Source organism: Medicago sativa, chromosome 7 (genome assembly GCF_051527215.1).
Source record: "Medicago sativa cultivar Bolivia chromosome 7, Bolivia_mono, whole genome shotgun sequence".
In the NCBI taxonomy this organism is placed as follows: Eukaryota; Viridiplantae; Streptophyta; class Magnoliopsida; order Fabales; family Fabaceae; genus Medicago; species Medicago sativa.
In genome coordinates, this window is record NC_140755.1 from 78571764 (window position 1) to 78594106 (window position 22343).

General features: G+C 33.0%; 2 protein-coding genes and 1 pseudogene across 3 annotated transcripts; 2 read left to right on the forward strand and 1 right to left on the reverse strand.

The window, feature by feature from the left end:
• Positions 1-1246: 1246 nt before the first annotated feature.
• CYP97A3 (cytochrome P450, family 97, subfamily A, polypeptide 3) lies at positions 1247-8046 on the reverse strand. The gene is made up of 15 exons (XM_085728138.1): positions 7711-8046; positions 7337-7535; positions 6487-6558; positions 6279-6389; positions 5694-5885; positions 5093-5254; positions 4218-4313; positions 4033-4134; positions 3743-3775; positions 3570-3650; positions 3396-3478; positions 2901-3032; positions 2763-2823; positions 2514-2579; positions 1247-1743 (listed from the first exon to the last, which is right to left on the reverse strand). Exons 1-15 carry the CDS (start codon positions 8037-8039, stop codon positions 1552-1554), a joined length of 1911 nt encoding a protein of 636 aa, XP_085584264.1. The 5' UTR covers positions 8040-8046; the 3' UTR covers positions 1247-1551.
• A 1857-nt stretch (positions 8047-9903) lies between these two features.
• On the forward strand, positions 9904-11512 carry LOC146908862 (F-box/kelch-repeat protein At3g23880-like; annotated as a pseudogene).
• Positions 11513-13458: 1946 nt separating this feature from the next.
• Positions 13459-17563, forward strand: LOC146908863 (F-box/kelch-repeat protein At3g06240-like). Of its 2 annotated transcripts, XM_085727133.1 has the most exons (4): positions 13459-13828; positions 13997-14068; positions 15529-15592; positions 16184-17563. In XM_085727133.1, the coding sequence occupies exon 4, from the start codon at positions 16184-16186 to the stop codon at positions 17279-17281; it is 1098 nt and encodes a 365-aa protein (XP_085583259.1). In that variant the 5' UTR covers positions 13459-13828; positions 13997-14068; positions 15529-15592; the 3' UTR covers positions 17282-17563. The 2 variants fall into 2 exon arrangements, with proteins under 2 accessions (XP_085583259.1, XP_085583260.1); XM_085727134.1 differs by lacking the exon at positions 13997-14068.
• The last annotated feature ends 4780 nt before the right edge of the window (positions 17564-22343 follow it).

A 22343-nucleotide genomic window follows, 5' to 3' on the forward strand; every position in this document is an offset into this window, starting at 1 on the left:
TTCAATGCACCTCTCCAATGTTGATCGTGATTTGTCTCTTTTATAAAGTTACAATTTCGTTTTTATGTGAGAAAATATCTACACTATTATATTTATATTTATATTAAGCTCTCTTAAAAAGCGTTAACGTAAACGTTAAGTTGGTATGTCTAAAATCATCACTCTCAAAACTAAGGTATATAAGTTTTTTATTCAGTCTTCATTTGACACAAAATTGATCGATTATTTACTTTATAATATTTTTGATAACATATTATATTTAAAATTAAGCTTGAATTCAAAAAGACGATGAAGAAAATATGTGTAAGTAATCATGTTTAATGTTATAAGCACTTTTGGACCTACCACATTAATGTTAAATTGTTCGTAAACACCTTTTAATGAAGTTGGCTGAAAAAATGGGTAACGATGTAAATATTCTATGACTTAAATGACAAGATTAATTTGTAACAAAAGACCAACTTGTTATAAACATCAAACTTAAAAGGATTGCGAGACCTTAACTTAATTTTGGATAACAATTTTGTCTTTATTTTTTTTTTTGTCCCAATTTAGTCTTTTATGTTATAAAATGTTAATATCTTATCATTTTTTATGAAATTTTTTCAGTGAAATAAGAGTTTTTAGGTTTGTACGATGAAGATTTGGATTTGTTTGAGTTTGATGAGTTTTTGATGATTTTTTTGTGGAGTTTTTGAATTTTTTATAAGAAAAAGATAATTATGTTGACATTTTATAACATAAATGATTAAATTGGGAAGAAAAAAAATGACGAAAATGTTGCCCGAAGTTAAGTTAAGGGATGAATTGTATAATTTTGGCTAAATTTGTCTATCTACACTTAATTTTGGCTGAAGCTTGAATTTGTTTTGAAATTTAATGCATGCCAAATTCCCCCTTGACTACGCAGCAGTGTTTCCTTACTAAATATGTAGTTACAGCAAACCCAAACTGAGGAATTAGGACCTAAGAACTAGTAGTAATTTGGTCAAGACTTCAAATTATAGCGAAAAACCATGACAGTGAATTTTTAATGTGAAGATAAGAACTAAATCAGCCTTCTTAAATTTTGTTTTGGTCTATCAGCTCTAAGCTACCTTTTCAACTTTCACTAGCTTATAACTTAGTTTTACCAAACGAAGCCTTAGTGTATTTGAAGTGCACACTTCCTACAAAACTTATTAGAGTCACTCGTCCAAGAAGTGATCAAAATGATTCACATTTCCTACAAAAGGATACGCAAAAATTAACTAAAAATGCATGTATAGAATATAACTTGTAACTTTGATCCACATTCATAGTGTTGCTGACTCTACATAATTGATGATAATCTCAATTGACTTAAATACTATATTTCTTTAGAAGCTTTTTCGATAAGAAATGATTTGTGAATTGTTGTACTTTATTTACTAAGAATTGTGAAGATGTGAAGGATTTGAAGGGCTTGACTCTCTTCCTTTTGAGAAAGGAACTAAATAAGTAATTCACTTGGAAGATAGAAAATAACTCTATTTGTACTCATTTTATGTTGTATGGATTCATTTCCAGAAATCAGGACTTTTGAGCCTGATAAACTTGGCCCTTCTGACCTATTTCGTCGGTTTTATCAGAAATGCTCACGGATGGATCCACTTCCAATGTTGACATCTGTAATGAGGGAACGATAGGAGGTTTTATTCTGCGTGTTACAGTCATGTTCAACCCTTGTGTTGTATGAATTGTCGCTCCAGTAGTCATCACAACCTATAAAAACACAATGAGTTGAGTTAGTAAGAGGATTTCAGCCAAATCGTGACAGTTGACAAGTTAGAACTTGCCATTCAGCACATGGTAGCATGAAAGCGTGTTTGCGGTGGCGTTGAAACAACTAGTTTATGTTGTTCAACGCCATCCCAAACACAGTTAGCCTTAAAATGCAATTAAGAGGAGTTCAAGCAATCAATCATTATCTTTTGAAAAAAGAGTTAATATGTTTCTAGTCCCCCAACTTATGTTAATATTTGGTTTTAGTCTTTAAACAAAACAAAGTAACTTTTTTTTTAGGTGGAAAAACAAAGTAACTTTTTCATCTTTAATATCTTGAAATATGCATTAATTAATTCAAGATGATTTATTTTAGTCCCATATAATTTTTTTGTCTTAGTTCATGTCATATTTGCTCTTTGTTTTAGGGAAAAAAAGGGGAAAGATATTACAAGGACTAAAATGAGAAAACAAATTATATTGTATGGACTAAAAGAAAACGATGACAACCAACTGTAAATTGTAGCACATTTCAGAACATTGGGGGACCAATAATATCCTTTTTAAACATCAGGGACCGAAACCAAATATTAGGAAAACATGTCAGGACATTGGGGACCAATAATATCCTTCTTAAACATTAAGGACCAAAACCAAATATTCGGAAAAGTTGGCAGACTAAAAACATAATTATACAAAAAACAATTTTACAATAATATTTAGAGACTTCATAAAACCTTGAAAAAATCACAACAAAGTAACAAACTTACTGGTGGAGCTCCAACTGCCATTTGAAAGTTGAACCGTCTAACAAGCATTGCAAGTGCTACTACAACCTTTACGATAAGCATTATAAAAGCATACGAACAAAAATTACCATTAGTATGTGCACAACATTTTCTCACAACAAGTCTTGAGAAAACTGAATCCATTCATACAATTATATGGTTCTCCAACTAGCTCGTCGGATTAGTGGATAACCAAAAGATTTAACAACACAGCAGTTAACATGGACATACCTCGTATGAAGCAAACATATCCCCTATACATTTTCGCGGCCCTCCGCCAAATGGAAGATATCTACAAGAAATAGAATAACATAATTATTTGCCTGTATATTATAAACCATGCAAATTGATTAAATAGAGGTATTATACTTGAAGCCTTGATTGGTCTCATTAGGGTTAGGTCCATCTAATGGCCATCTTTCAGGTTCAAATTTATCAGCATCATTCCACAGTGATGGACTGCGATGCAGGTTCCACACGGATATAAAAATATCTTCTCCTCTGCAAATAATTAATGAGATAAAGTCACCACATATCAGAAAGAAAGACTCTCAATATATCACATATTGAAAAGAAGAAAAATATTATCGCCTACTGTGCATGGACAAATTCGACAGGGTCTATTTACATATAAAAATCAATAATAGAGATGATCGTGTTTTGCTTAAAGTAATTTTATCAAACCTTAAGTAGGTTAGTGTAGTATACTCTATAGCCAAGAACTTTGAACTAACATTTTTGGTCAATAAGTCAATACTAAGAGAAAGTCGAAGATGAAACAAAGAAAAATGAAGATTATTAAATAAAAAAAATTGGCAAAACTGTTCTTAACCAGCTAAACAAGATGATATTTTTACGAATTACCTTTTTATAGGATACTCTCCAAGAACATCATCCTCAATAGAGCGACGAATCAACACAGGCGGTTGTGGATAAAGCCTCAGTGACTGAAAATTGTGTATATTTAGAAAAGTCCATCACTAGCTAGCTATAAAAATAATCAATTTAAACATGACGGGAGGTATGCAATCTTTATACCTCATTGATCACTCGAGTTGTATATTTAAGTTTCTTCATGTCTTCAATAGTTGGAAATCGGTCACCAAGGACAGAGTCAACCTGTGAAAATGTATATATTATCCTATTCTTATGAACCGGAAATCTAATATGATACTTTGATACTACTGTGAAAGCTATGGATCTCATGAAACCTCTTCTTGGAGCTTGGACATGACACTAGGCTCCTGCAGCCAATATAAAAAACAAAAAATATTATTGTATTAGGCTATTAGCCACTACTGCATTATAAAACTAATTCTTCACTTTTATATTTCACAACAAAGAAACAAGTCAAGTGTGCATCTTTTGGTCTGAGGTTATGTGAAGAAACAACTGCAATGTTCTATTACACGATGTACTTGCACAAGCACACACATGTGTATAGGTATATATACAAACATGCACATTTATTTTTATTTAAACATAGGCACATATTTATTACCTTTGAAAGAAGATAAAAGGTCCAAGTTAAAACAGCGGCTGAAGTTTCATGTCCAGCAATGAGCATTGTCATTAAGTCGTCACGTAGTTGCTTACTTGTCACCTACAAGGAGTCAAACTTTCATAGTTTGCACTTACAACAAGTTTCTCTATTGACTAAAGCAATTTATGAATTAGCTAACATACATCATCTCCTGACGCCAACAAGAAATGAAGAATACTTGGATCTTGTTCGTTCATGTACTCTTCATGAAACTGTAGCTCTTCCTCATCCACCATTCTCTGTTTAATGATAATTGAAAAACATATATGAAACAACAACTTAGAGTTTATAGAACTGTAGTTATAAGATGAATCACTAAAGTGTTTCAACCAAGAGCAGGCTAATGGCAGCATTAAATTTATATGTAGAATTGATACTTATTCAACACACGCATCAAAGTCTGTATCATAAATTTCCTATGTTTTTGAAGAGCATACCGGAAAACTATCGCATGCAACATCAGAGAAGTAATCTTTGCTGTGTAAAACTAGGTATATTGCAAGACCAAGATATTATATAAGAAGAATGCCCATGTTCTGGTAGCCTACGAAAGATTCAAAATATGTGCTTTAAAGATGAAATTATAGTAGTTCCTCTAATCTTACTCATAAATGGAAGCAAGAATAATCATCAGATATCAAGTGCATCAATTTCCATGAAACGTTGTAGATGGAAAATACAAGACCTAGATGTAGTTAATCAATAGTGAATTGCACAACAGGATTAAAACTATCTCACTATTCCACAATATATCTGGAATATTTAGCTAATGTTTCAGGTATCAACTATCAAGTTACTGAATTAAAGTTTAGGAGACAGTGTCAAAGAAAGCGCAAAAATTGCTAGTCCATGATTATGAATACAAACAAATAATTGTAACAGGTTCAAGATTGTAGACAGCATATTAATATTTCGAAGTTCCATGCTTCAGTGGTATCGCATATTGCATACATATCTAACTTGAACCTATTTTGAGAACATAAGTTTGTCGCTTGCATCACTGTAATGAGAAAATTACCTTGCATATTGCTATGAGATTGTTAAGTGTATCATTGACAAGTTTGAGAGCTGCAGTAACCTTCCTTTGACGCGGGGATATGTCTTTCCATATTGGGAGATCCCAGACTGGAATTGGAGAAACACTTCGATCTTCTGCTTCTCTCAGTACGGTATAAACAGCCTGACTAATTAGGTAAAGTGCAACAATTAACTTCACTTAGAAAAAGCAAGAGAAATTGTAAACAGTAACATAAAAAATGACAGAAGGGTAAAAAGTGGTGGATCCAGAAACTTTCATGAATGTTGGCAAGAAAATAGTCTAATATTTTTACGGAAGAAAGATTTTATAAGTTTTTACAAAATACATAATTTCATGAAGAAGAAAAATACGGAAAAATATATTGGGTTTTGGTCTTCATATATTTCATATTTTGAAAACCGAAAGTGGACCAAGGAGACATGGGCTGCTTAATGGGACAACATCTATTTCTCTACGGGGAGAAAAATGTATTATGTACTTATAAGTTTTAAGTAAAAAATCAATTATCTTGCGGGGGAAATTGCTTCCATATCTATATACCTACATACGCCTGAGTAAAGGAATATTCCAAAAAAGTTACCTCAATTATACCAGTGTCATTTGATAAACTATCAAAATCATAATTGAATACTGCTTTCCCAATTACGTCCAACGTCAACCGAGAGAAAAGTGACTCCATTTCAACATCTTCTCCGTCAGATGCAGCAGTATCTAGCTTCTGGCAGAGCCTGTCTGTAGCTTGTCCAAAAAGGCCGATCATAGCTGCTACAAACTATATAATCACATTCAAGAAATGAAATCAAGAGCAAAATAGATAAGCTGCAGTAGTGATTTAAGAAAAAACAGTTTAGTTGCAAGCATCTCTCAACAGCATCAAATGGATAGATTCAAATGTCATAAATGACATTCTAATGGTGATCAATATTGTTCGGTGAATCTATGTACCTTCATCAGGTAACAATGCTACCTAGCTTCTTAAAGTTTCGAGTATTCCTCAAATAACTCAATTATAACCTATAACCATTCTAAACTACATATCTTAGTAACAGTTTTTCCAGCCTAAGAAAGGAACCCTTTGATTCATGACATTAGCAGCTTAGAAATATCTCTAAGATATGTTTCAAACATTGACTTTAAATAAATCAGTCCAAGAACACTAGAAAACCTTCAGATGCAATGCTGGGACAATAGTACGCCGTCTAACTCGCCATATTTCCCCATCAGCTGGGATAAGCCCTTTCCCCATTACAAAATCCAGGATCTCAGCCAAGATACCCTGCACATGGAGATGTAGCAAACAATGTAAGGAAAAAGCGCCGGAGCAGAAAAACAATTGCACAGTGCCAATCATTGTTGACTATTGATTTGATTACCTTAGAATAAGCCTTTGAATTGTCTTTCAATATGTGTTTTGCAATAGCCGGATCCGATACTATCAGAAAGGACTGCAAGATACCCAATAAGGAAACTCAGTTATCCCATATAAAGCGCCTTTTATTATTGACATAGTAAAGTTTAAGATGAGGAGAGTCTCTCCCCATTCCATTGTCATGGCAAATAATCAGTGTGATTACAAATCACCAACCCAATGAGGGATCCCTTAATCAAACCTACGTTATGCAATTGTCATGGACAGAATAAACTATCCCATATAAGACATTGGGCCTTTTTGGATTGACTAATTTCAGTTTATCTGTTGGCATAAACACTTGTGAGAGTACATGAAAACAACTTATTATGATAGTTGTTTTCAGCTTGTTTTCATAGCTCTCCGTGATAGATTATGAAAACAGTTTGACTTTATCTTATCTTTTGCGATAGAAATAGCTTCCCTCAGAGACGGTTGCCAAATGACCATTAGTGATTGTTATAGTAACAGCTTATTATACATAAGCACTTATGTAACCAACACTTCAAATTGAAGGTGTGTCTCGTGTCCACATTGACATCGACACATGTGATTACTTCTATTTTCTCAAATTATTTATCACTTCTATCAACCTATAGTGTCAATGTCGTGTCTGGTGTCAATGTCATAGGTGATTAAAATCACCTATCCAATGAAGGACCCTTTGATTCAAACAAACCTAAGTTATGCAATTGTCATGGAAAGAAGGTAGAGAAAATGAGTCAAACCTTAGTCAACTATCCCATATAAGTTATGAGACATTGTTTTAAAAAAGAAATGAACTAAATTTCAGCTAGAAAAAAGACTTAACTAACCTTTGGTCCAAAATTCAGCCTGAAAATCCCACCATATGTGATGTAAAGTTCATACAATGGAATGAAAAAGGCCTCACTTCGAATAGCGCTAATTGACCCTTTTGCCTCAGGAATTTTGGGATACAAACCAAATAAAAATTCCAGAATCTCATTGGACACTCCCAAATTTGACAAGCTCTTCTTTAGTATAGAAGGTAAACTGTATCAAACCCACAAAAAAAAAAAAAATCAAAAAAAATTAAAATTTGTGCCCAAATCAAATTATACACTATAGATAATGAGGATATTATTCAGTACTGACCCATCATCGAATTAAGACAAAAAAATCAAGAAAAGAATGAAAATTTGGAAACTTTAAGGTTGTTGAAGCATACCCAGATTCTTGTTTGACAGTGAATTCACCTGAGGCAATTTTAGCAGACAATTCAGCTCGTCTTTTCTCTTCAAGAAGCTGGTCAACACTCTTAACAACACCATCATCCACTGAATCATTTGGACTTCTACCATTTGAAGAAGAACATGCAATGAATGAAGAACATGATCCTCTATGTGTTGTTTTTAAGGAACATGGAAAGAGAGAACAAGATGAAGAAAAAGTGGTGGTTGGTTTGAGTGGTTTTATGGTAATATATTTGGAATGAAAGGTTTTTGTTTGAGGTGAAAGAGGAGGAGGAGCATGAAGAAGAGTAAGATGAGAAGCCATAGAAGTTAGATAACACACAAAATTGGTGTTACAAAAGTAACATCCAATTGAGGAAGAGATAAGTTTAAGTGTTTTAATACACAACACTCATGTGTCAAATAGTTTTGTGTTTTTGTGTCAGGTTCTGAGTTGGAATCTTTTGGATAGATACTATTTTCATGTTTTGTTTCTATAAGAATCAGCCACGTTTGATTGAAACACCACGTTCGATTGAACCAATAAGTACGACATCGAAGCATTGTAAAAAAAATAATTTAAGGATAATTATATGGGAACTTTTACGGTACACCTGCAAATTAAGATGTACCGGTACTCTTACTTCAAAAATCTATAAATTAACTATCATTTTTATGAAATAAAGAGCTATTTGTTGATATTAGTATTTTAGAAAATATCATTTCATAAGAAAAAAATATCATTTCATTGTTTATAAAAATCATACTAATTTTTTTTACATTTAATTGTAAAAAATAATCAAAATTCTTTATTATGAGTACTAAAAATTCAGAAAAATTAAATTTTATTTCGTCGCCGTTTTTGATAAATAAGATTTAATTATTATAATTACTGGTGATAGAAAACAATTTTTCTCTTCAAAAAATAACACATTTAACTATTAATTCAATGATCTGGTGTACCAATACACTCAAATCTTTGAGTGTACCACGATAGAATTTGCCTATTTATATGGGATTGGAATGGAAAGTCTTATTTGGTAGTAAGTTTTTTTTTTTTGACAAAATTTGGTAGTAAGTTATTTTGTCTCTATTTTGTTGTTGGTGGTATTGTTTTATTTTTAAAAAAAAAATAAGAAATTGGTGTGGTGTTGTGAATAAGGCATCATCTGTAACCAAAAAAGAATAATGTATCATCTATGCACAACTATATAAATTACTTTATAGTATTAGGTAAGACCACAATGAATATTCATACTCTCGCTTAAAAGATTTAATATTGTTATATAGGTTCGTTAAAAAATACATTGATAATTCAAGAAACAAATTCGACGAGTCATTGTAAAAGCTTGTTCGGATTTTTCATATTTCAATATTGTTTTTAATTAAGTTATAGTCGGTGGTAGATCTAGGATCATGAGTCAAGGGTATGAAATTTGTTGTTTTTACGTGTCGATTTACATAAATTACATACCCCCTTTGTTCTCCTTAGATTCGAACCAGCAAACTCATTTGAAGATTGACTCATTTGCCACGAGTTTGTGTTAGGTTTTGACATCATAAGATTCAAAATCGAAATTGTGTTGTGTTGTCAAAGGAAAAGAACGATTTCAAATTTGAATCTCTCATATTCGAATTCGAATTTGTGTTGTGTTGGGTTTGAAAGAGGAAAAACGATGGAAGAAGGAGGAGAAAACAATGGAAGAAGAGGAGAGGAGGATGAAGGAAAAAAAACTAGATCTATAATCTCAAAAAAAATTCCCCTATATATGTGTCACGTGGGATTGGCCACGTGTGCACTCACTAACGGGCAATTGAGAGAAAAGACCAAGAATAGTAACGAAGGTGTACATGTGGGACGAAATGAAAATTTTTAAAGATAACAAACCAAATCGAATAGGGACCATTTATGCAATTAACTCTTTTACTCCCTCCTTCATATAAAAACTGAGTCATTTGTAAAAAAAAGTGTCTCAAAATAACTGGACCATTTCACTTTTCAATACAATATTAATTAATTTTTTCCTTTTATAACTCTAATTAATACTACTTTCATCATTCACAATTCAATATATTCCACTTTACATTTATGATAGTGGAGAATGCACCAATACTTAATAAATGCATTTATAACTATTTTTCTTTGGCTCAGTTAATCCGGAACGGAGGGAGTACCTAATAATACACACCCATTATTCCTTTTCTTATTTACAAAATTGAAACAAAAAGTAATTAGGTTTTTATCTTCGTTCTTTGCTTCTTCCTCGCAAGATGGCGAAGAAGAGAGTGCATCATCTCCCTCAAGAAGTGATAACAGAAATTCTGTTGAAGTTGTCGGTGAAGACTCTGTTGCGTTGTAAGTGCGTTTGTAAGTCATGGCTTTCTCTCATTTCCGATCCTCATTTTGCAATTTCACATTTTCAACTTGCTGCATCACCCAGACTTTTGTTTATAGATTATCATGATTCTGAAACCCTATCTATAGATTTTCATGCATGTCTTGACGACGATTCTGCATCTTCATTACAACCTGATTTTTTGCATCCCCGATCTTATCCGGAAATTAGAGGTTCCTGTAGAGGGTTTCTGTTTTTGCATTGTTACAGAGACTTCTACATATGGAATCCATCCACTCGTGTCCACAAACGAATACATCTGTCTCCTTTAACTATTACCTCTTATTCCAATGCCAATAACAATACTTTCAGTTTGTTGCATGGTTTCGGATACGACGTGTCAACTGATGATTACATGATAGTTGTGGGGTCATACAAATACAATTATACCAATCCTTCGGTATATAGTTCAATTGACTTGGAGATTTTCTCATTGAGAGCTAATGAGTGGGAACAAATTGAGTTTGATTCTCATTTGCCTTATAGGAATATTGCAAGCCCTGAAGGTGGTCCCAGAGTCGGGTCGTTCTTGAATGGTTCTATTCATTGGCTGGTTTATAATTATCAGACCAAAAGCGATGTTATTATTGCCTTTGATTTAAAGGAAATGACAATGTCTGAGATTGGTCTTCCAGATGATTTTAATAGTGGTCGCTCTCTTAGAATTTATGATTTGATGGTATTTGGCGGACTTATCAGTGTATGGATTGTGAAGAGTTCTAAAATTAAGATATGGGTGATGCAAGAATACGCAGTGCATTCATCTTGGACTAAGACTCTTGATTTTTCTTTTCATCCTGCTCCGGATTTTTCCCCAATATGCTTTACAAATCGTGGTGATATATAGTTGGTCCAGTTGTTGATGGTGGATTAGCGAAGCTTAATGACAAAGGACAACTGCAAGAGTATCATTCCTATGGTGACCTTTACTTTATGAGATCCAAAATGGCGGTGTATACAGAGTCTCTGCTTTCACTCCCCGATGGTATTGGGCAAACTTAAGATAACTAGTGAAGCCAAACAAGAAAGATTTGATTGTGAAATATTTGTATTTACCATTTTAATGATATCTATCTTGTATTATGAACTCTTGGTATCATGAAGCATGGAAAGTGATAGGAAGAATTGTGAAACTGGAAAAAGACAAAACATAATTGAGAGTATAGTTGATCTTTATCAGCAGCTCAAATGCAGTTCATTAATAGCATAGCTCTGCTGTTTCTTCCTTGCAGCTCCTTAGTGAAAAACAAATTTGTTTTCTCATTCCTAGTAGGTTGTTTAATCTCTTTCACTCTATGCTTTGTTTGTTTATGTTGCTTGAATGGTTTATTTTAATTTGTTTTGAATATTGTTTGATTAGTTTTTTGTTTGATTTGCTTGAGTGGATAGTGCTCTCTCTTTATGTTTTCTTTGTTAAAATTGTGCAATATGTTTGAATGCTTGTCGTGTTCTTTCATGGCTTTGTTGTAACTTATGTTGCTACACAACGAGGATCCCTAAATGGTTGGGACCTAAGATGACTTGTGAGGCGTACATAAGACTTTTTCCATTTGTTTTTCACTTCTTGCTATAATGAACATTCAAAGGATTCTTCTTGACAGTTTCTTGAGCAAAAGTGAGTGCTTCCTCCATATGTTTATTTACTAACGCATCAGCTTCATTTAGACTAATCAAATATTGTACACAGTTGTGTTCAGTTCTCTAATTTTTGTGCTAGGATTTCTGATTGTGGACTTCAATTTTTTGGGGTCAGTAAGATAGAGTTTGTTGGTTGCATGGATGATGAATATTCTAATGAAGGTAGGGGTGGTGTGGTGGATTTTGTTTGAACTTTTAAGTGGAATATGTGATGGAGATTTGGTGAAGTTTTGGCTCCTAGGCTGATGATTGCTTTTGATGGGAAATACTTGCTTGGGCACAAGTGTTTGGTCACAAACTTTAGACACACATACATAATTGAGATATTGCATTTTATTGGTCAATTTAAGATGTTGCATAAGAACTAACATTGTAAACTAATATACATAAGAACCATAACAAAACACGCACATGAGTTTGCTCATACTCAACCCAAGATTTGAAAACAAAGGCATCTGATGGCGTAAACCTGTATCTTTTTGTAGCACTGATGGATGAAGCAGGAAGTTACTAACTATCACCAAAGTGAAGATACTAAAAAGTGCACTGTTAGATGAAGAAGTAAGAACCCTAAAACAAGTTGTAGTTGCAAATAAATCACGAGAAGAAGAAGCTGAAAAGAACGTGAAGAATGAAGTTGGGCAATATCAATGTTTTTATGTTAACATCAATACTAATTTGTTTTTCCAATTGTCCAAAAGTCGTGGTTTTATAATCCTTTTCTTTCCATTAATCACAGAACAATCTTTTCTTAAAATATATTAGAACATGCAACCGTGGGACAATGCTTTAAATGAAGAAAAAAACGTGATCTTTAAAAGTTATTCTTCTTCCCTGGAAGTTAAACCCATGTTCATTCAAAAAAGTGATCTTGATATGATTAAGCATAACTTACCTAAAGGTTTAAAATCCTTCCTCAAATTCAATCCAAATTACCTTAATACTTAAGGAGTTTAATGGTGGTGGCTCAACAGTCCAAAACAACATTGCATACACAATGTTGAAATTGACTTAAAATTTGATGGATGAAGAATGTTGTTGCTAAAAATATAAAAGATACTCCATTCGTTTCAAAATGAGTGTCACTTTAACAAAAAAAAAAATTGTTTCAAAATGAATGTCACTTTACATTTTCAATACAACTTCTTACAACTCTACCATCAATAAATACTCAAACTTTTCGCTCACACAATTTTCAATGCAACTTTAAGTTTGTCTTTTTCTTATAAAGTAAGGGCAGTTTAGTAAAAGTGTAATGTCTAATGATTATTTCATTTCTTTCCTTAATTTGTGTGCAGTTGGCTAAAACGACACTCATTTTGAAATGGATGGAGTATGTGTCAAATATATTTTGTGTTTTCATAAGATTGTTGCTGAAAATATATTTATGGACAACAAATATATTTATTTCTGTACCGTATGAAAAAAGATGCAAATATATTTTTCGCTGAAGGAAAGAAACAAATAAACATATCTTCAGCGTGATATCCGTTCCAAATTTACGAGTTACACTTTTCTATAAATAGAGATCTTGTATCAGATGAAATATGAGAGAGTAGAAAAACAAGGATTAGAAGCCAACACTAAAACTAGGGTTTGTGGAGAATTCTCTTGGAAACAAACACTAGGGTTGAGATTGAATCACCATTGATTCACCTTGGAGAAACGGATCGAGTCTCTTGATTACGGAAAGAGATTCGGGGCTGAAACGTACCGTTTCATTTAAAAAGAAAAAAGTTAGAATAAAAAAAATAAAAAATAAAATAATAATAATAATAAATAAATATTAAGAAGGATCCAGGCTCATCATTCTTTTTTCTTTCTTCTTCCACGTATCCAACTCCCTTTCCTTTTTCTTCTTCTCTGTTCCAACCCTTTTCTTCATCCTTTCCATTTTTTTTTCTTCTTCTCCATATTCCAAATTAAGCAATCAATTATCACCTGTAACACAATTCTCTCCACAAAAAGGCTTTATCATCTCTTACAAGTGCTATTGGGTAGAATTTGAGATTTGAGTTAGTGCTCCAAAGAAGGAGAAGAATACCCATCTCATAAAACTTGTCTATTGAGACTCTTTGAGGTATATTTATCAATTTACAATTCAATTAGTGCTAATTTAGACATGGTTAGTTTGTTTAGAAATTATTTAGAGGTTAGAATATATACTATGGAGATTTTATGGTTAACTATAATTAGTGAAGTAGTAGAATGAGTTTCTAATTCATAAGAAAATATTATTGATGCTCAGATATGATGCCGGACGCTTCAGATGCTTTTTCAGGAGTGGCTAGTGAGCAAACTTAGTTGATTCGTCATAACTGTGAGTTGATAACGATCATTATCACTTATTTTAATTATTTTTATTATCGATATTTTGTTGATTTTATATGTTAAAGTATTTATCAAATTCGGGAACACACCCTTTGAACATTTTTCTCGTCATTGTTATATAATTTCAAAGTCATCAAATTTAATTATACTCTATTTGGATTTACCTATGACTTATTAAGAAAAAGATTTGAAATTGAGGTTTGGTTGCCTATACTATTGCATGAGTTTTGAGAAATGAAGAAATATGGTTTTGAGATATATGTTCTTGGGATTTTTGATATTAATATGCGATCCATTTCGATTTGAATTTTACTTGTGATTTATAAAGTAAAGAAATTGAAACGGAGAATTTGATTGTATGTATTTTCGTAGTTGTGTTGAGATCTTGTGAAACGTGGTTTTGAAATATGCGTTTTCGAAAAGGTTTGATATTAATTTGTACGCGATTTGGATTTTGAATTGGATTTGAATTTGGGTTTACTTATGATTATAAGTAGTAGATTTTTGGTTGAGTTTTAATGATAAATATCTTGAAAGAAGTTTCGTTATATTGTGAAATATGGTTTTGGAATTGTGTTTTAAGAATGGTGTTTTGAAAATTATGGTTTTAATGACGACGACCTAGGTGCACCTAGTACGTAATTTCAATTAGTTAGAGTTACCCCATTAGATGGAGCCGCCCCTATGGAAAGGCCACCATTAGGAGGAGAGGGCTATCAATGAGAGGTAAACTCCCTAATTGAAAATGTTTTACACTTTGTTTTGAGTCGAGAGAAAAGAGCTATCCGTTAGATGGAGCCGCCCCTATGGAAAGGCCACCATTAGGAGGAGAGGGCTATCAACGAGATGGAGCTAGTTCTCGATTCACCCATTTTGATTATTTTACTAAATTGAGTTTACTATACTTTAAAAACATTTTTGTTTTTGAGTCGAGAGAAAAGAGCTATCCGTTAGATGGAGCCGCCCCTATGGAAAGGCCACCAATAGGAGGAGAGGGCTATCAACGAGATGGAGCTAGTTCTCGATTCACCCATTTGATTATTTTCATTAAAGTAAGATTTTGATACTTTCTTTAAAGTTGATTATTTTGGTATTATTAAATAGAATTTGATTTTATATTCTATTTGGATTTGATTATTTCTATTTCCTTTTCCATTATACGCGATTTCTATATTTTCTTTAAAGTTGCGGATTTGGGTTCACTTCTTTACAACATTGAAGTTGTGATACAGTCTTATTGGGTTTAATAAATTTACAAAGATTTTTAATCTTCATGGCACACTTGATTGTGAGTTTATTACATTTTTATACGGTTAATAACTTTGTAAATTAAAATTTGATTTGAAAAGTAAATAATCGTGCCCTGTGTGTTTCCCTTCTAGTTGGTGGTGGTTGTTGTCTCTCACTAAGTCCTTGTGGCTTACTCTTTCATTTTCTATTTTTTTTCAGATTCCCAAGCAGCAAAGTAGAAAGCTACTAGTAGACTTGAAGTTCATCTGTGTCACTCTTTGTGGTAGGTTTCCTTGATGGATGTCTCTTTTGTTTATGTATATGTTGAATCAGAGTATCTGCAGCTATTTGGAGTTTAGAAATGTCTCACTTTGAGTTGTACAAATATGTAAAATGTCACTTTGGAATTCTGGTTGATGATAATAGTTTATGAACCGGATTTACATCTTGGAAATGTTGAAAATACAAAGGATACTCTGTCGAAATTTTCGTAGCGATTATTTTGAAATGAAAGTCAAATTCAGAATTGTTTAAATTATAGTTTGTCAAGTGTCGTCAATAGGCTTGCCGGACTAGGATGTTCTAGTTCGTGCGCCGGTCACGATTGTGAATTTTGGGTCGTGACAGGGGCTTTGGGGTAGAATTAGGTTTGAAGACTAAATCTTGTAACTTTTCTGGAATATTTGTAAAGTTACTATCATTACAGTGCAACAGAGATTTGCTTTCACCCTAGAGTTGTCACTATTGTACCGAACTGGGTAGAGTAGGTCAGTATTAGATGCTCACAATGTCGCATTCCTTTTCTTATTCACAAAGTTGAAACAAATACTAACTAGGGTTTTCTCTTACCTATCCTCTCTGTCTCTACCAAAAGATGGCGAAAAAGAGCGTGTATCTTCCCGAAGAAGTGATTAAGGAAATCCTGCTCAGGTTGCCGGTGAAGTCTGTGCTACGCTGCAAATGCGTCTGTAAGTTATGGCTTTCTATCATCTCTCATCCTCATTTTTCAACTTCACATTTTCAACTTGCTGCCTCACCCACACATAGACTTGTGATCTTCAAAGATTTTCATTCTAATCACGATCCTGAAACCCTATCCATAGATTTTAATATATCGCTCTATGATGATTCTGCTGATCATTCACTAAGCCTTGAGTTTTTGCCTCACGGATCTTATCCTACAATTAGAGGTTCATGTAGAGGGTTCCTATTATTGGACTGTAACATATGCCTCTACCTTTGGAATCCATCCACTGGTGTCAACAAACAAATACTTGTGTCCAATTCCAATAACAATTATTTCAAGTTGCTCTTTGGTTTCGGATACGACCTGCCAAGTGATGATTACATAGTAGTTTTGGGGTCCTACAAATACAGTTACAGTAATACTAATTCAATTAACTTGGAGATTTTCTCATTGAAAGCTAATAAGTGGAAACAAGTTAAGGTTGTTTCTGATTTTCCTTATAGGAGTGCTAAAAGCTCTGAATTTTGTTTCAAAGTTGGGTCGTTCTTGAATGGTTCTATTCATTGGCTGGTTTATAATTTTGTGACTGGGAAGGATGTTATTATTGCCTTTGATTTAAAGGAAGCAACAATGTCAGAGATAGCTCTTCCAAATGATTGTTCTCCTGGAAATTATGATTTGTTAATATCTGGCGGACTTATCAGTGTATGGAATGTGGAGATGTCTACAATTAAGATATGGGTGATGCAAGAATATGCAGTGCATTCATCTTGGACTAAGACTCTTGATTTTTCTTTTCATCCTGCTCTGGATTTTTCTCCAATGTGCTTTACAAATTGTGGTGATATAGTTGGACCAACTGATGATGGGGGATTAGTGAAGATTAATGACAAAGGACAACTACAAGAGTATCATTCCTATGGTGACCGTTACTTTATGAGTTCCCAAACGGCGGTGTATACAGAATCTCTGCTTTCACTCTCCAATGGCACTGAGCAAGCTTAAGATCACTAGTGATACCAAACGAGAAGAATTTGATTGTGAAATATTTATATTTACCATTTTATTGATATCTATTTTTTATTATGAACTCTTGGTATCATGAATCGCATAGCTCTGCTATTTCTTCCTTGCAACTCCGTAGGGAAGATGAAATTTGTTTAGTCATTCACAATAGGTTGTTTAATCTTTTTCACTCTATGCTTTGTTGATTTATGTTGTTTAAACGGTTGATTTTAATTTGTTTTGAATGTTGTTTGATTAGTATTTTGTTTGATTTTGCTTGAATGAATAGTGCTTTCTTTATGATTGCTTTGTTGAAAATGTGCTTTCTTTATGTTGCTACACAATGAACATCCATAAATGATTGGGACCTGAGGTGAAATATGAGGTATATATTTAGGACTTTACTCCTCACTTTTAGGAACATTCTAAGGATTCTTCTTCACAGTTTCTTAAGCAAAAATTGATGCTTCCTTCATCTGTTTAGTTACAAATACATAAGCTTCATTTAGGCTCGTCAAATATTGTACATGGTTGTGTTAAGTTCTCTAGTTTCCGTGCTAGGATTTCTGATTGTTAACTTGATTTTTGGGGTCAGTAACAGGGGGTTAGTTGGTTACATGGATGATGAGTATTAGAATGAAGGTAGGGGTGGTGTGATGGACTGGTGGTTTCAAAGGGTATGGTAACCTCAAAAGATACCTTGTTCCAAAGAATTCTATGTCAAAAAATGGGGTTTTAGACGTTTTTAAAGGCTTTTGATGTATTGACTTTTGAGGATTCAAAAAACAAAAGTTTCACTCATTTTCCAAAATATTTAATTGCCTTTGATACTAGCACGCATAAATGATTTCCAATTCTAATGAAGAATGCTTCTTAAGCTCTGAGTGCTTGCCACTATTGTTAATTAGCTTGCTGAGTTTCTTTTCGCTGATGCAATCGATTTTATATTTTTCTTAATTCAAATGCTTTTTATTTATATATCGTATGATTTGGTGCTTGATCAATCCAATTATTTTATACTTTTTGTGAAAAACGATCTTACTCTCCTTTACTGTTTTATTTTACTCCTATTTTTTTTATATCCTTTCAAAAATAATTCGTAATAAGAAGCAATTGCTGAATGGATGCACTGAGCATAACCATTTCCCTCAATCACTCCTCGCTGCAGAGGATTTGATTCATGATAACCTACAGCTAGCAGAGCTACAACCGTGAATGAATCAAAGTTCGACTTGTAAATGCAAATCAGATGAACTCTTTCTCCTTATTTTGCTGATGAAATTGCATATCAGATGTTTATTGTATAACACCCATAAGTTGCAGAACTACATAACCTATTTCAATTTCGAATATGATATAAATCTATCAAGTAATCGACTCATTAAGGACCACATGGAAAAGTAGGTGGTAAACCATTGAAAGGAAAACTTAGTTTTTCTGTTTACTTTTTGATAATCCAACACTTGGAGTAATTCAAAGGGGTATGTCAATCTGGTAATTATGGAAATCTTATGAGCTACTATATAGTCAGGCATCTACTTGTTTCAGAACAATATTTTTAATATTGCTATAATGCTTATAGTTAGTGATAAAGAATTGCGACTATATTCTATTATAAAATGCCTTGCTCATTTGATATAGTTGAAAAGGTTTATCGTATTACTGCTATTGATGATTCTGATAAAGAGAAGCAATATCGATCTGTTTCAATTTCGTTGCTTCTCTGAAATTCTTGCCAAATCTGTTTCTACTATATTGATGGATTTCCAACAAAAGATATTGCTATTTCAGTTCATACACATAGTAAGTAAGTCAGTAAGTTTGTCCAAAGTTAAGTGATGGTGTATTCTTTGCTATTATGCATAAGGTGCATAATTTCAAAAGATTGTCTCAATAATATTATACTCCCTCCGTCCCTTAATGTAGGCACTCATTGTCTTTTTCACATTTCTTAAGAAAAGTTGTCAGTATAATTAATGTGTCTGTTTTTTGTGTTAATATTACCAAACTGTTATTTGTTTGTATGTGTATAAAATTTGACTTTTCATATATTTCAAGATAAGTTAGTAGTATTAATTAGGGGTATGTTTAGAAAAAAAAATAAATGCATCTAGTAATTTGAAAAGGGGTTTACATTTAGGGACAAAAATAAAGTCAATTGGATGCTTAGATATAGGGACGGAGGGAGTAAATACAAAATACAATTTAAGATATTGCATAAGAACCAACTTAGTAAACTAAGTCACATACCACTACAAACCATAGCAAAACAAGTTCTTGAGTTTTACTCATCCTCTGCGCCCAAGATTAGAAGGTCAAAAAGGTCTCTGAGCTGGTATTGCAAACCATACCAATGCCAACATTTTTTCGAATTTGCTAATCTGAATTAAGTAAACAACACTACATCTGCTTGTATAGCAAAAATTCTGCATCTATAAAATCATATTTTAATCCAACCATTGTTGAAATGCTATAGTTTTATGAGTTTTACTTTTCCCACCCTATGTCTTTCCTCGCGCGCCCTATTTTTTTCCAATTTTACCGCTGGTCCGGATTTCGTATTCCGGAACGTATTGTTAGTATTCTTCAGATGTTTCCGGATTTTAAAATCCGGAATAGTATTTTAGCAGAACTTTTGCAATTTTAAGCTCTACAATTCGTAAAATAAAATCCGAATAAAATAAAAAACAGAAATAAAAAGACACAAACATAAAAACAACTCATTTTATTAATATATGAACAATACATTACAATAATTTTCAAGCTTTTTAAGCTTATTATATAAGATCCTAAATCTATTTCTAATCTCCGAAGAGCCTAATTCTAATCTCCTACGAGCCTAACCACAGCTATGTGATAGGACATAGCAGTAGCTTGGCTATTGGAGGAAAACCGGAGGAGGGGGGAAGAGGAGGGCGGGAAGAAGAAACAAATGCCCCTGAGGGAGGTGGGGGGTGCTCAGACTTACCCCCAGACAGGCCAAGCTAAGAACCACACTGACCCACATGACCCTCAGATGAACCGCCCTTCATTGCAGCGCGGTTCCATCCTCATTGACCGTTCATACAAACCCTGAAAGTTTTCAACGAGACCCTTATCGATGAAAGGCCAACGATGGAAAACCATGGTTGTAGAAGGAAGAAGAGGAGGAGGAGAGGGATGGTGTGAGAAATGGTGGGGTTTGGAAGGGTATTTATAGGGAGGGGTGGGTGAAAAATGGTTGGGAAGCCATAAATGCAGTCAAAAAACGTGGTAAAACACGTTTTTTGACTTGACCACTGTCAAAAACGTGTGGTGCAGACCACCGGCCATGACACTGACGCGGTCCGGAAAATACAATCCGGAATTCACCTTTGGTTTCCGGGTTATATTTTCCGAATTAATGCGATTATGGTGTGAACGAGGGAAAAGTTGGCACTTCTTTGTAGGGCTAAGGACATTCCGGAATGTATAATCCGGAATGATTTAGCACTTTTGAAAGAGAGCCATTAATGTGGGTTTGGACGGTTACAACCACTAACACGTTTTTATTGACTGTATTAATGACCTAGGACTTGTTTTAGGCTATAAATAGGCTTCCATCTTCAACAAATACCTTCATTCTTCACTTCACCTCTTTTCTTCCATTCTCTTCAAATTTTTTAAGTTTTGTAGGAGTGTTTGTGGTGTCATGGTCATTGTTGACCGTTCTTATGAACCTGCAATTGCATTGCAGCTTGTGTGGGGTTCATATAACGGTCAACAGAGACCCTTGACATCAAAGAAAGACACAAAAAAGCACATAACATCTGGTCCGGAGTTCGTTTTCCGAAAATTACTAGCAATCTTGTCCGGATTATATAATCTGGACCAGGAGTATATTTGAAATTTTTGCAGAGCTCGCGAGAAGGCCATAGGATGGGAAAAGTAATACTCTAGTTTTATTCATATGAAAGTGGTAGTTTTACATCAATAAACCTGTCTCATACCAAACATTTATTTTAACAGCTTGTTCATAGTATGCTTAACTAAGCTACTTTTTCAAGAGATTGTCTCATAGCATGTTGTGTCTACTAATTTTATCAAGGGTTAATACATTTTTAACCCCCTGTAATATAGGCGAGTTCCGGTTTTCCCCCCTGTAAAAAAGATTCTTTCGATTTCAACCCTGAAATATGAAGATTCCGTCGAAAACACCCCTGGTCAAATCTGGCACACGCCAGGTGCTGATGTGGCGCGCCACGTCATCTTTTTTGATGACGTGGCACGCTGACTGTATAATTATTTTTATTTTTTATTTTTTTATAAGGACACGTGGCATTTCCTATTTTTTAATAAAAAAATTATTTTTTTAATAAAAAAAATATTTTTGTAATAATTAAAAAAATATTTTTTTTTAATTTTTTTTAAAATATTTTTTAAAAAAATAAAAAAAACGAAAAAAATTCTTAACAAATAAAAAAAATGAAAAAAAATTCTGGAAAAAAATAAAAAAATACCGAAAATTTTTTAAAAAAATTGGAAAAATTAATAAAAATGAAAACAAAAATCTGGAAAATTTTAAAAATAAAAAGTAAAATCTGGAAAAATTAAAAAAATGAAAACATTATGGAAAAAATTAATAAATTTTGAAAAATTCATATTTCCAGATTTTTTCAATACCGGAAAAATGAAAAAAAAATAATATTTTTTTTTCGGAAAGTACTTGTCATTCAACCGTATAACATGATTTATATACCGGTGTCAATCAATATACATTGTATCCTGTTATTCGGACATGGTTTTTATAAATATGAATAATCTTCAAATTTTTGAAAATGACCAATCTTGAAATTTTTGAAAAAAGATTAATCATATTTACAAAAACTAAATTTTCGAAAAAAAAAGATAAAAAAAAATATGGTATTTGAGTCAAACATAATTCATATTTTTTTCGAAAAACATACAAACTGCTCAAAACATTTTTTATGTTAGTGTCTACTAGTTTCAATGGTATTTGAGTCAAACATAATTTATATTTGTTTTACTATTTGAACTTCTACTATTTAAATATTTTTTTCGAAAATTCATATTTTTTTATCTT

Excerpts from the sequence above, each read along its gene's own strand:
- CYP97A3 (XM_085728138.1), bottom strand. The coding sequence starts at position 8,039 with ATGGCTTCTCATCTTACTCTTCTTCATGCTCCTCCTCCTCTTTCACCT. Across the intron at positions 4,135-4,217 it reads TGTTGGCGTCAGGAGATGAT|GTGACAAGTAAGCAACTACG; the intron begins GTATGTTAGCTA and ends GACTCCTTGTAG. Across the intron at positions 3,651-3,742 it reads TGTCCAAGCTCCAAGAAGAG|GTTGACTCTGTCCTTGGTGA; the intron begins GTTTCATGAGAT and ends ACATTTTCACAG.
- LOC146908863 (XM_085727133.1), top strand. The coding sequence starts at position 16,184 with ATGGCGAAAAAGAGCGTGTATCTTCCCGAAGAAGTGATTAAGGAAATC.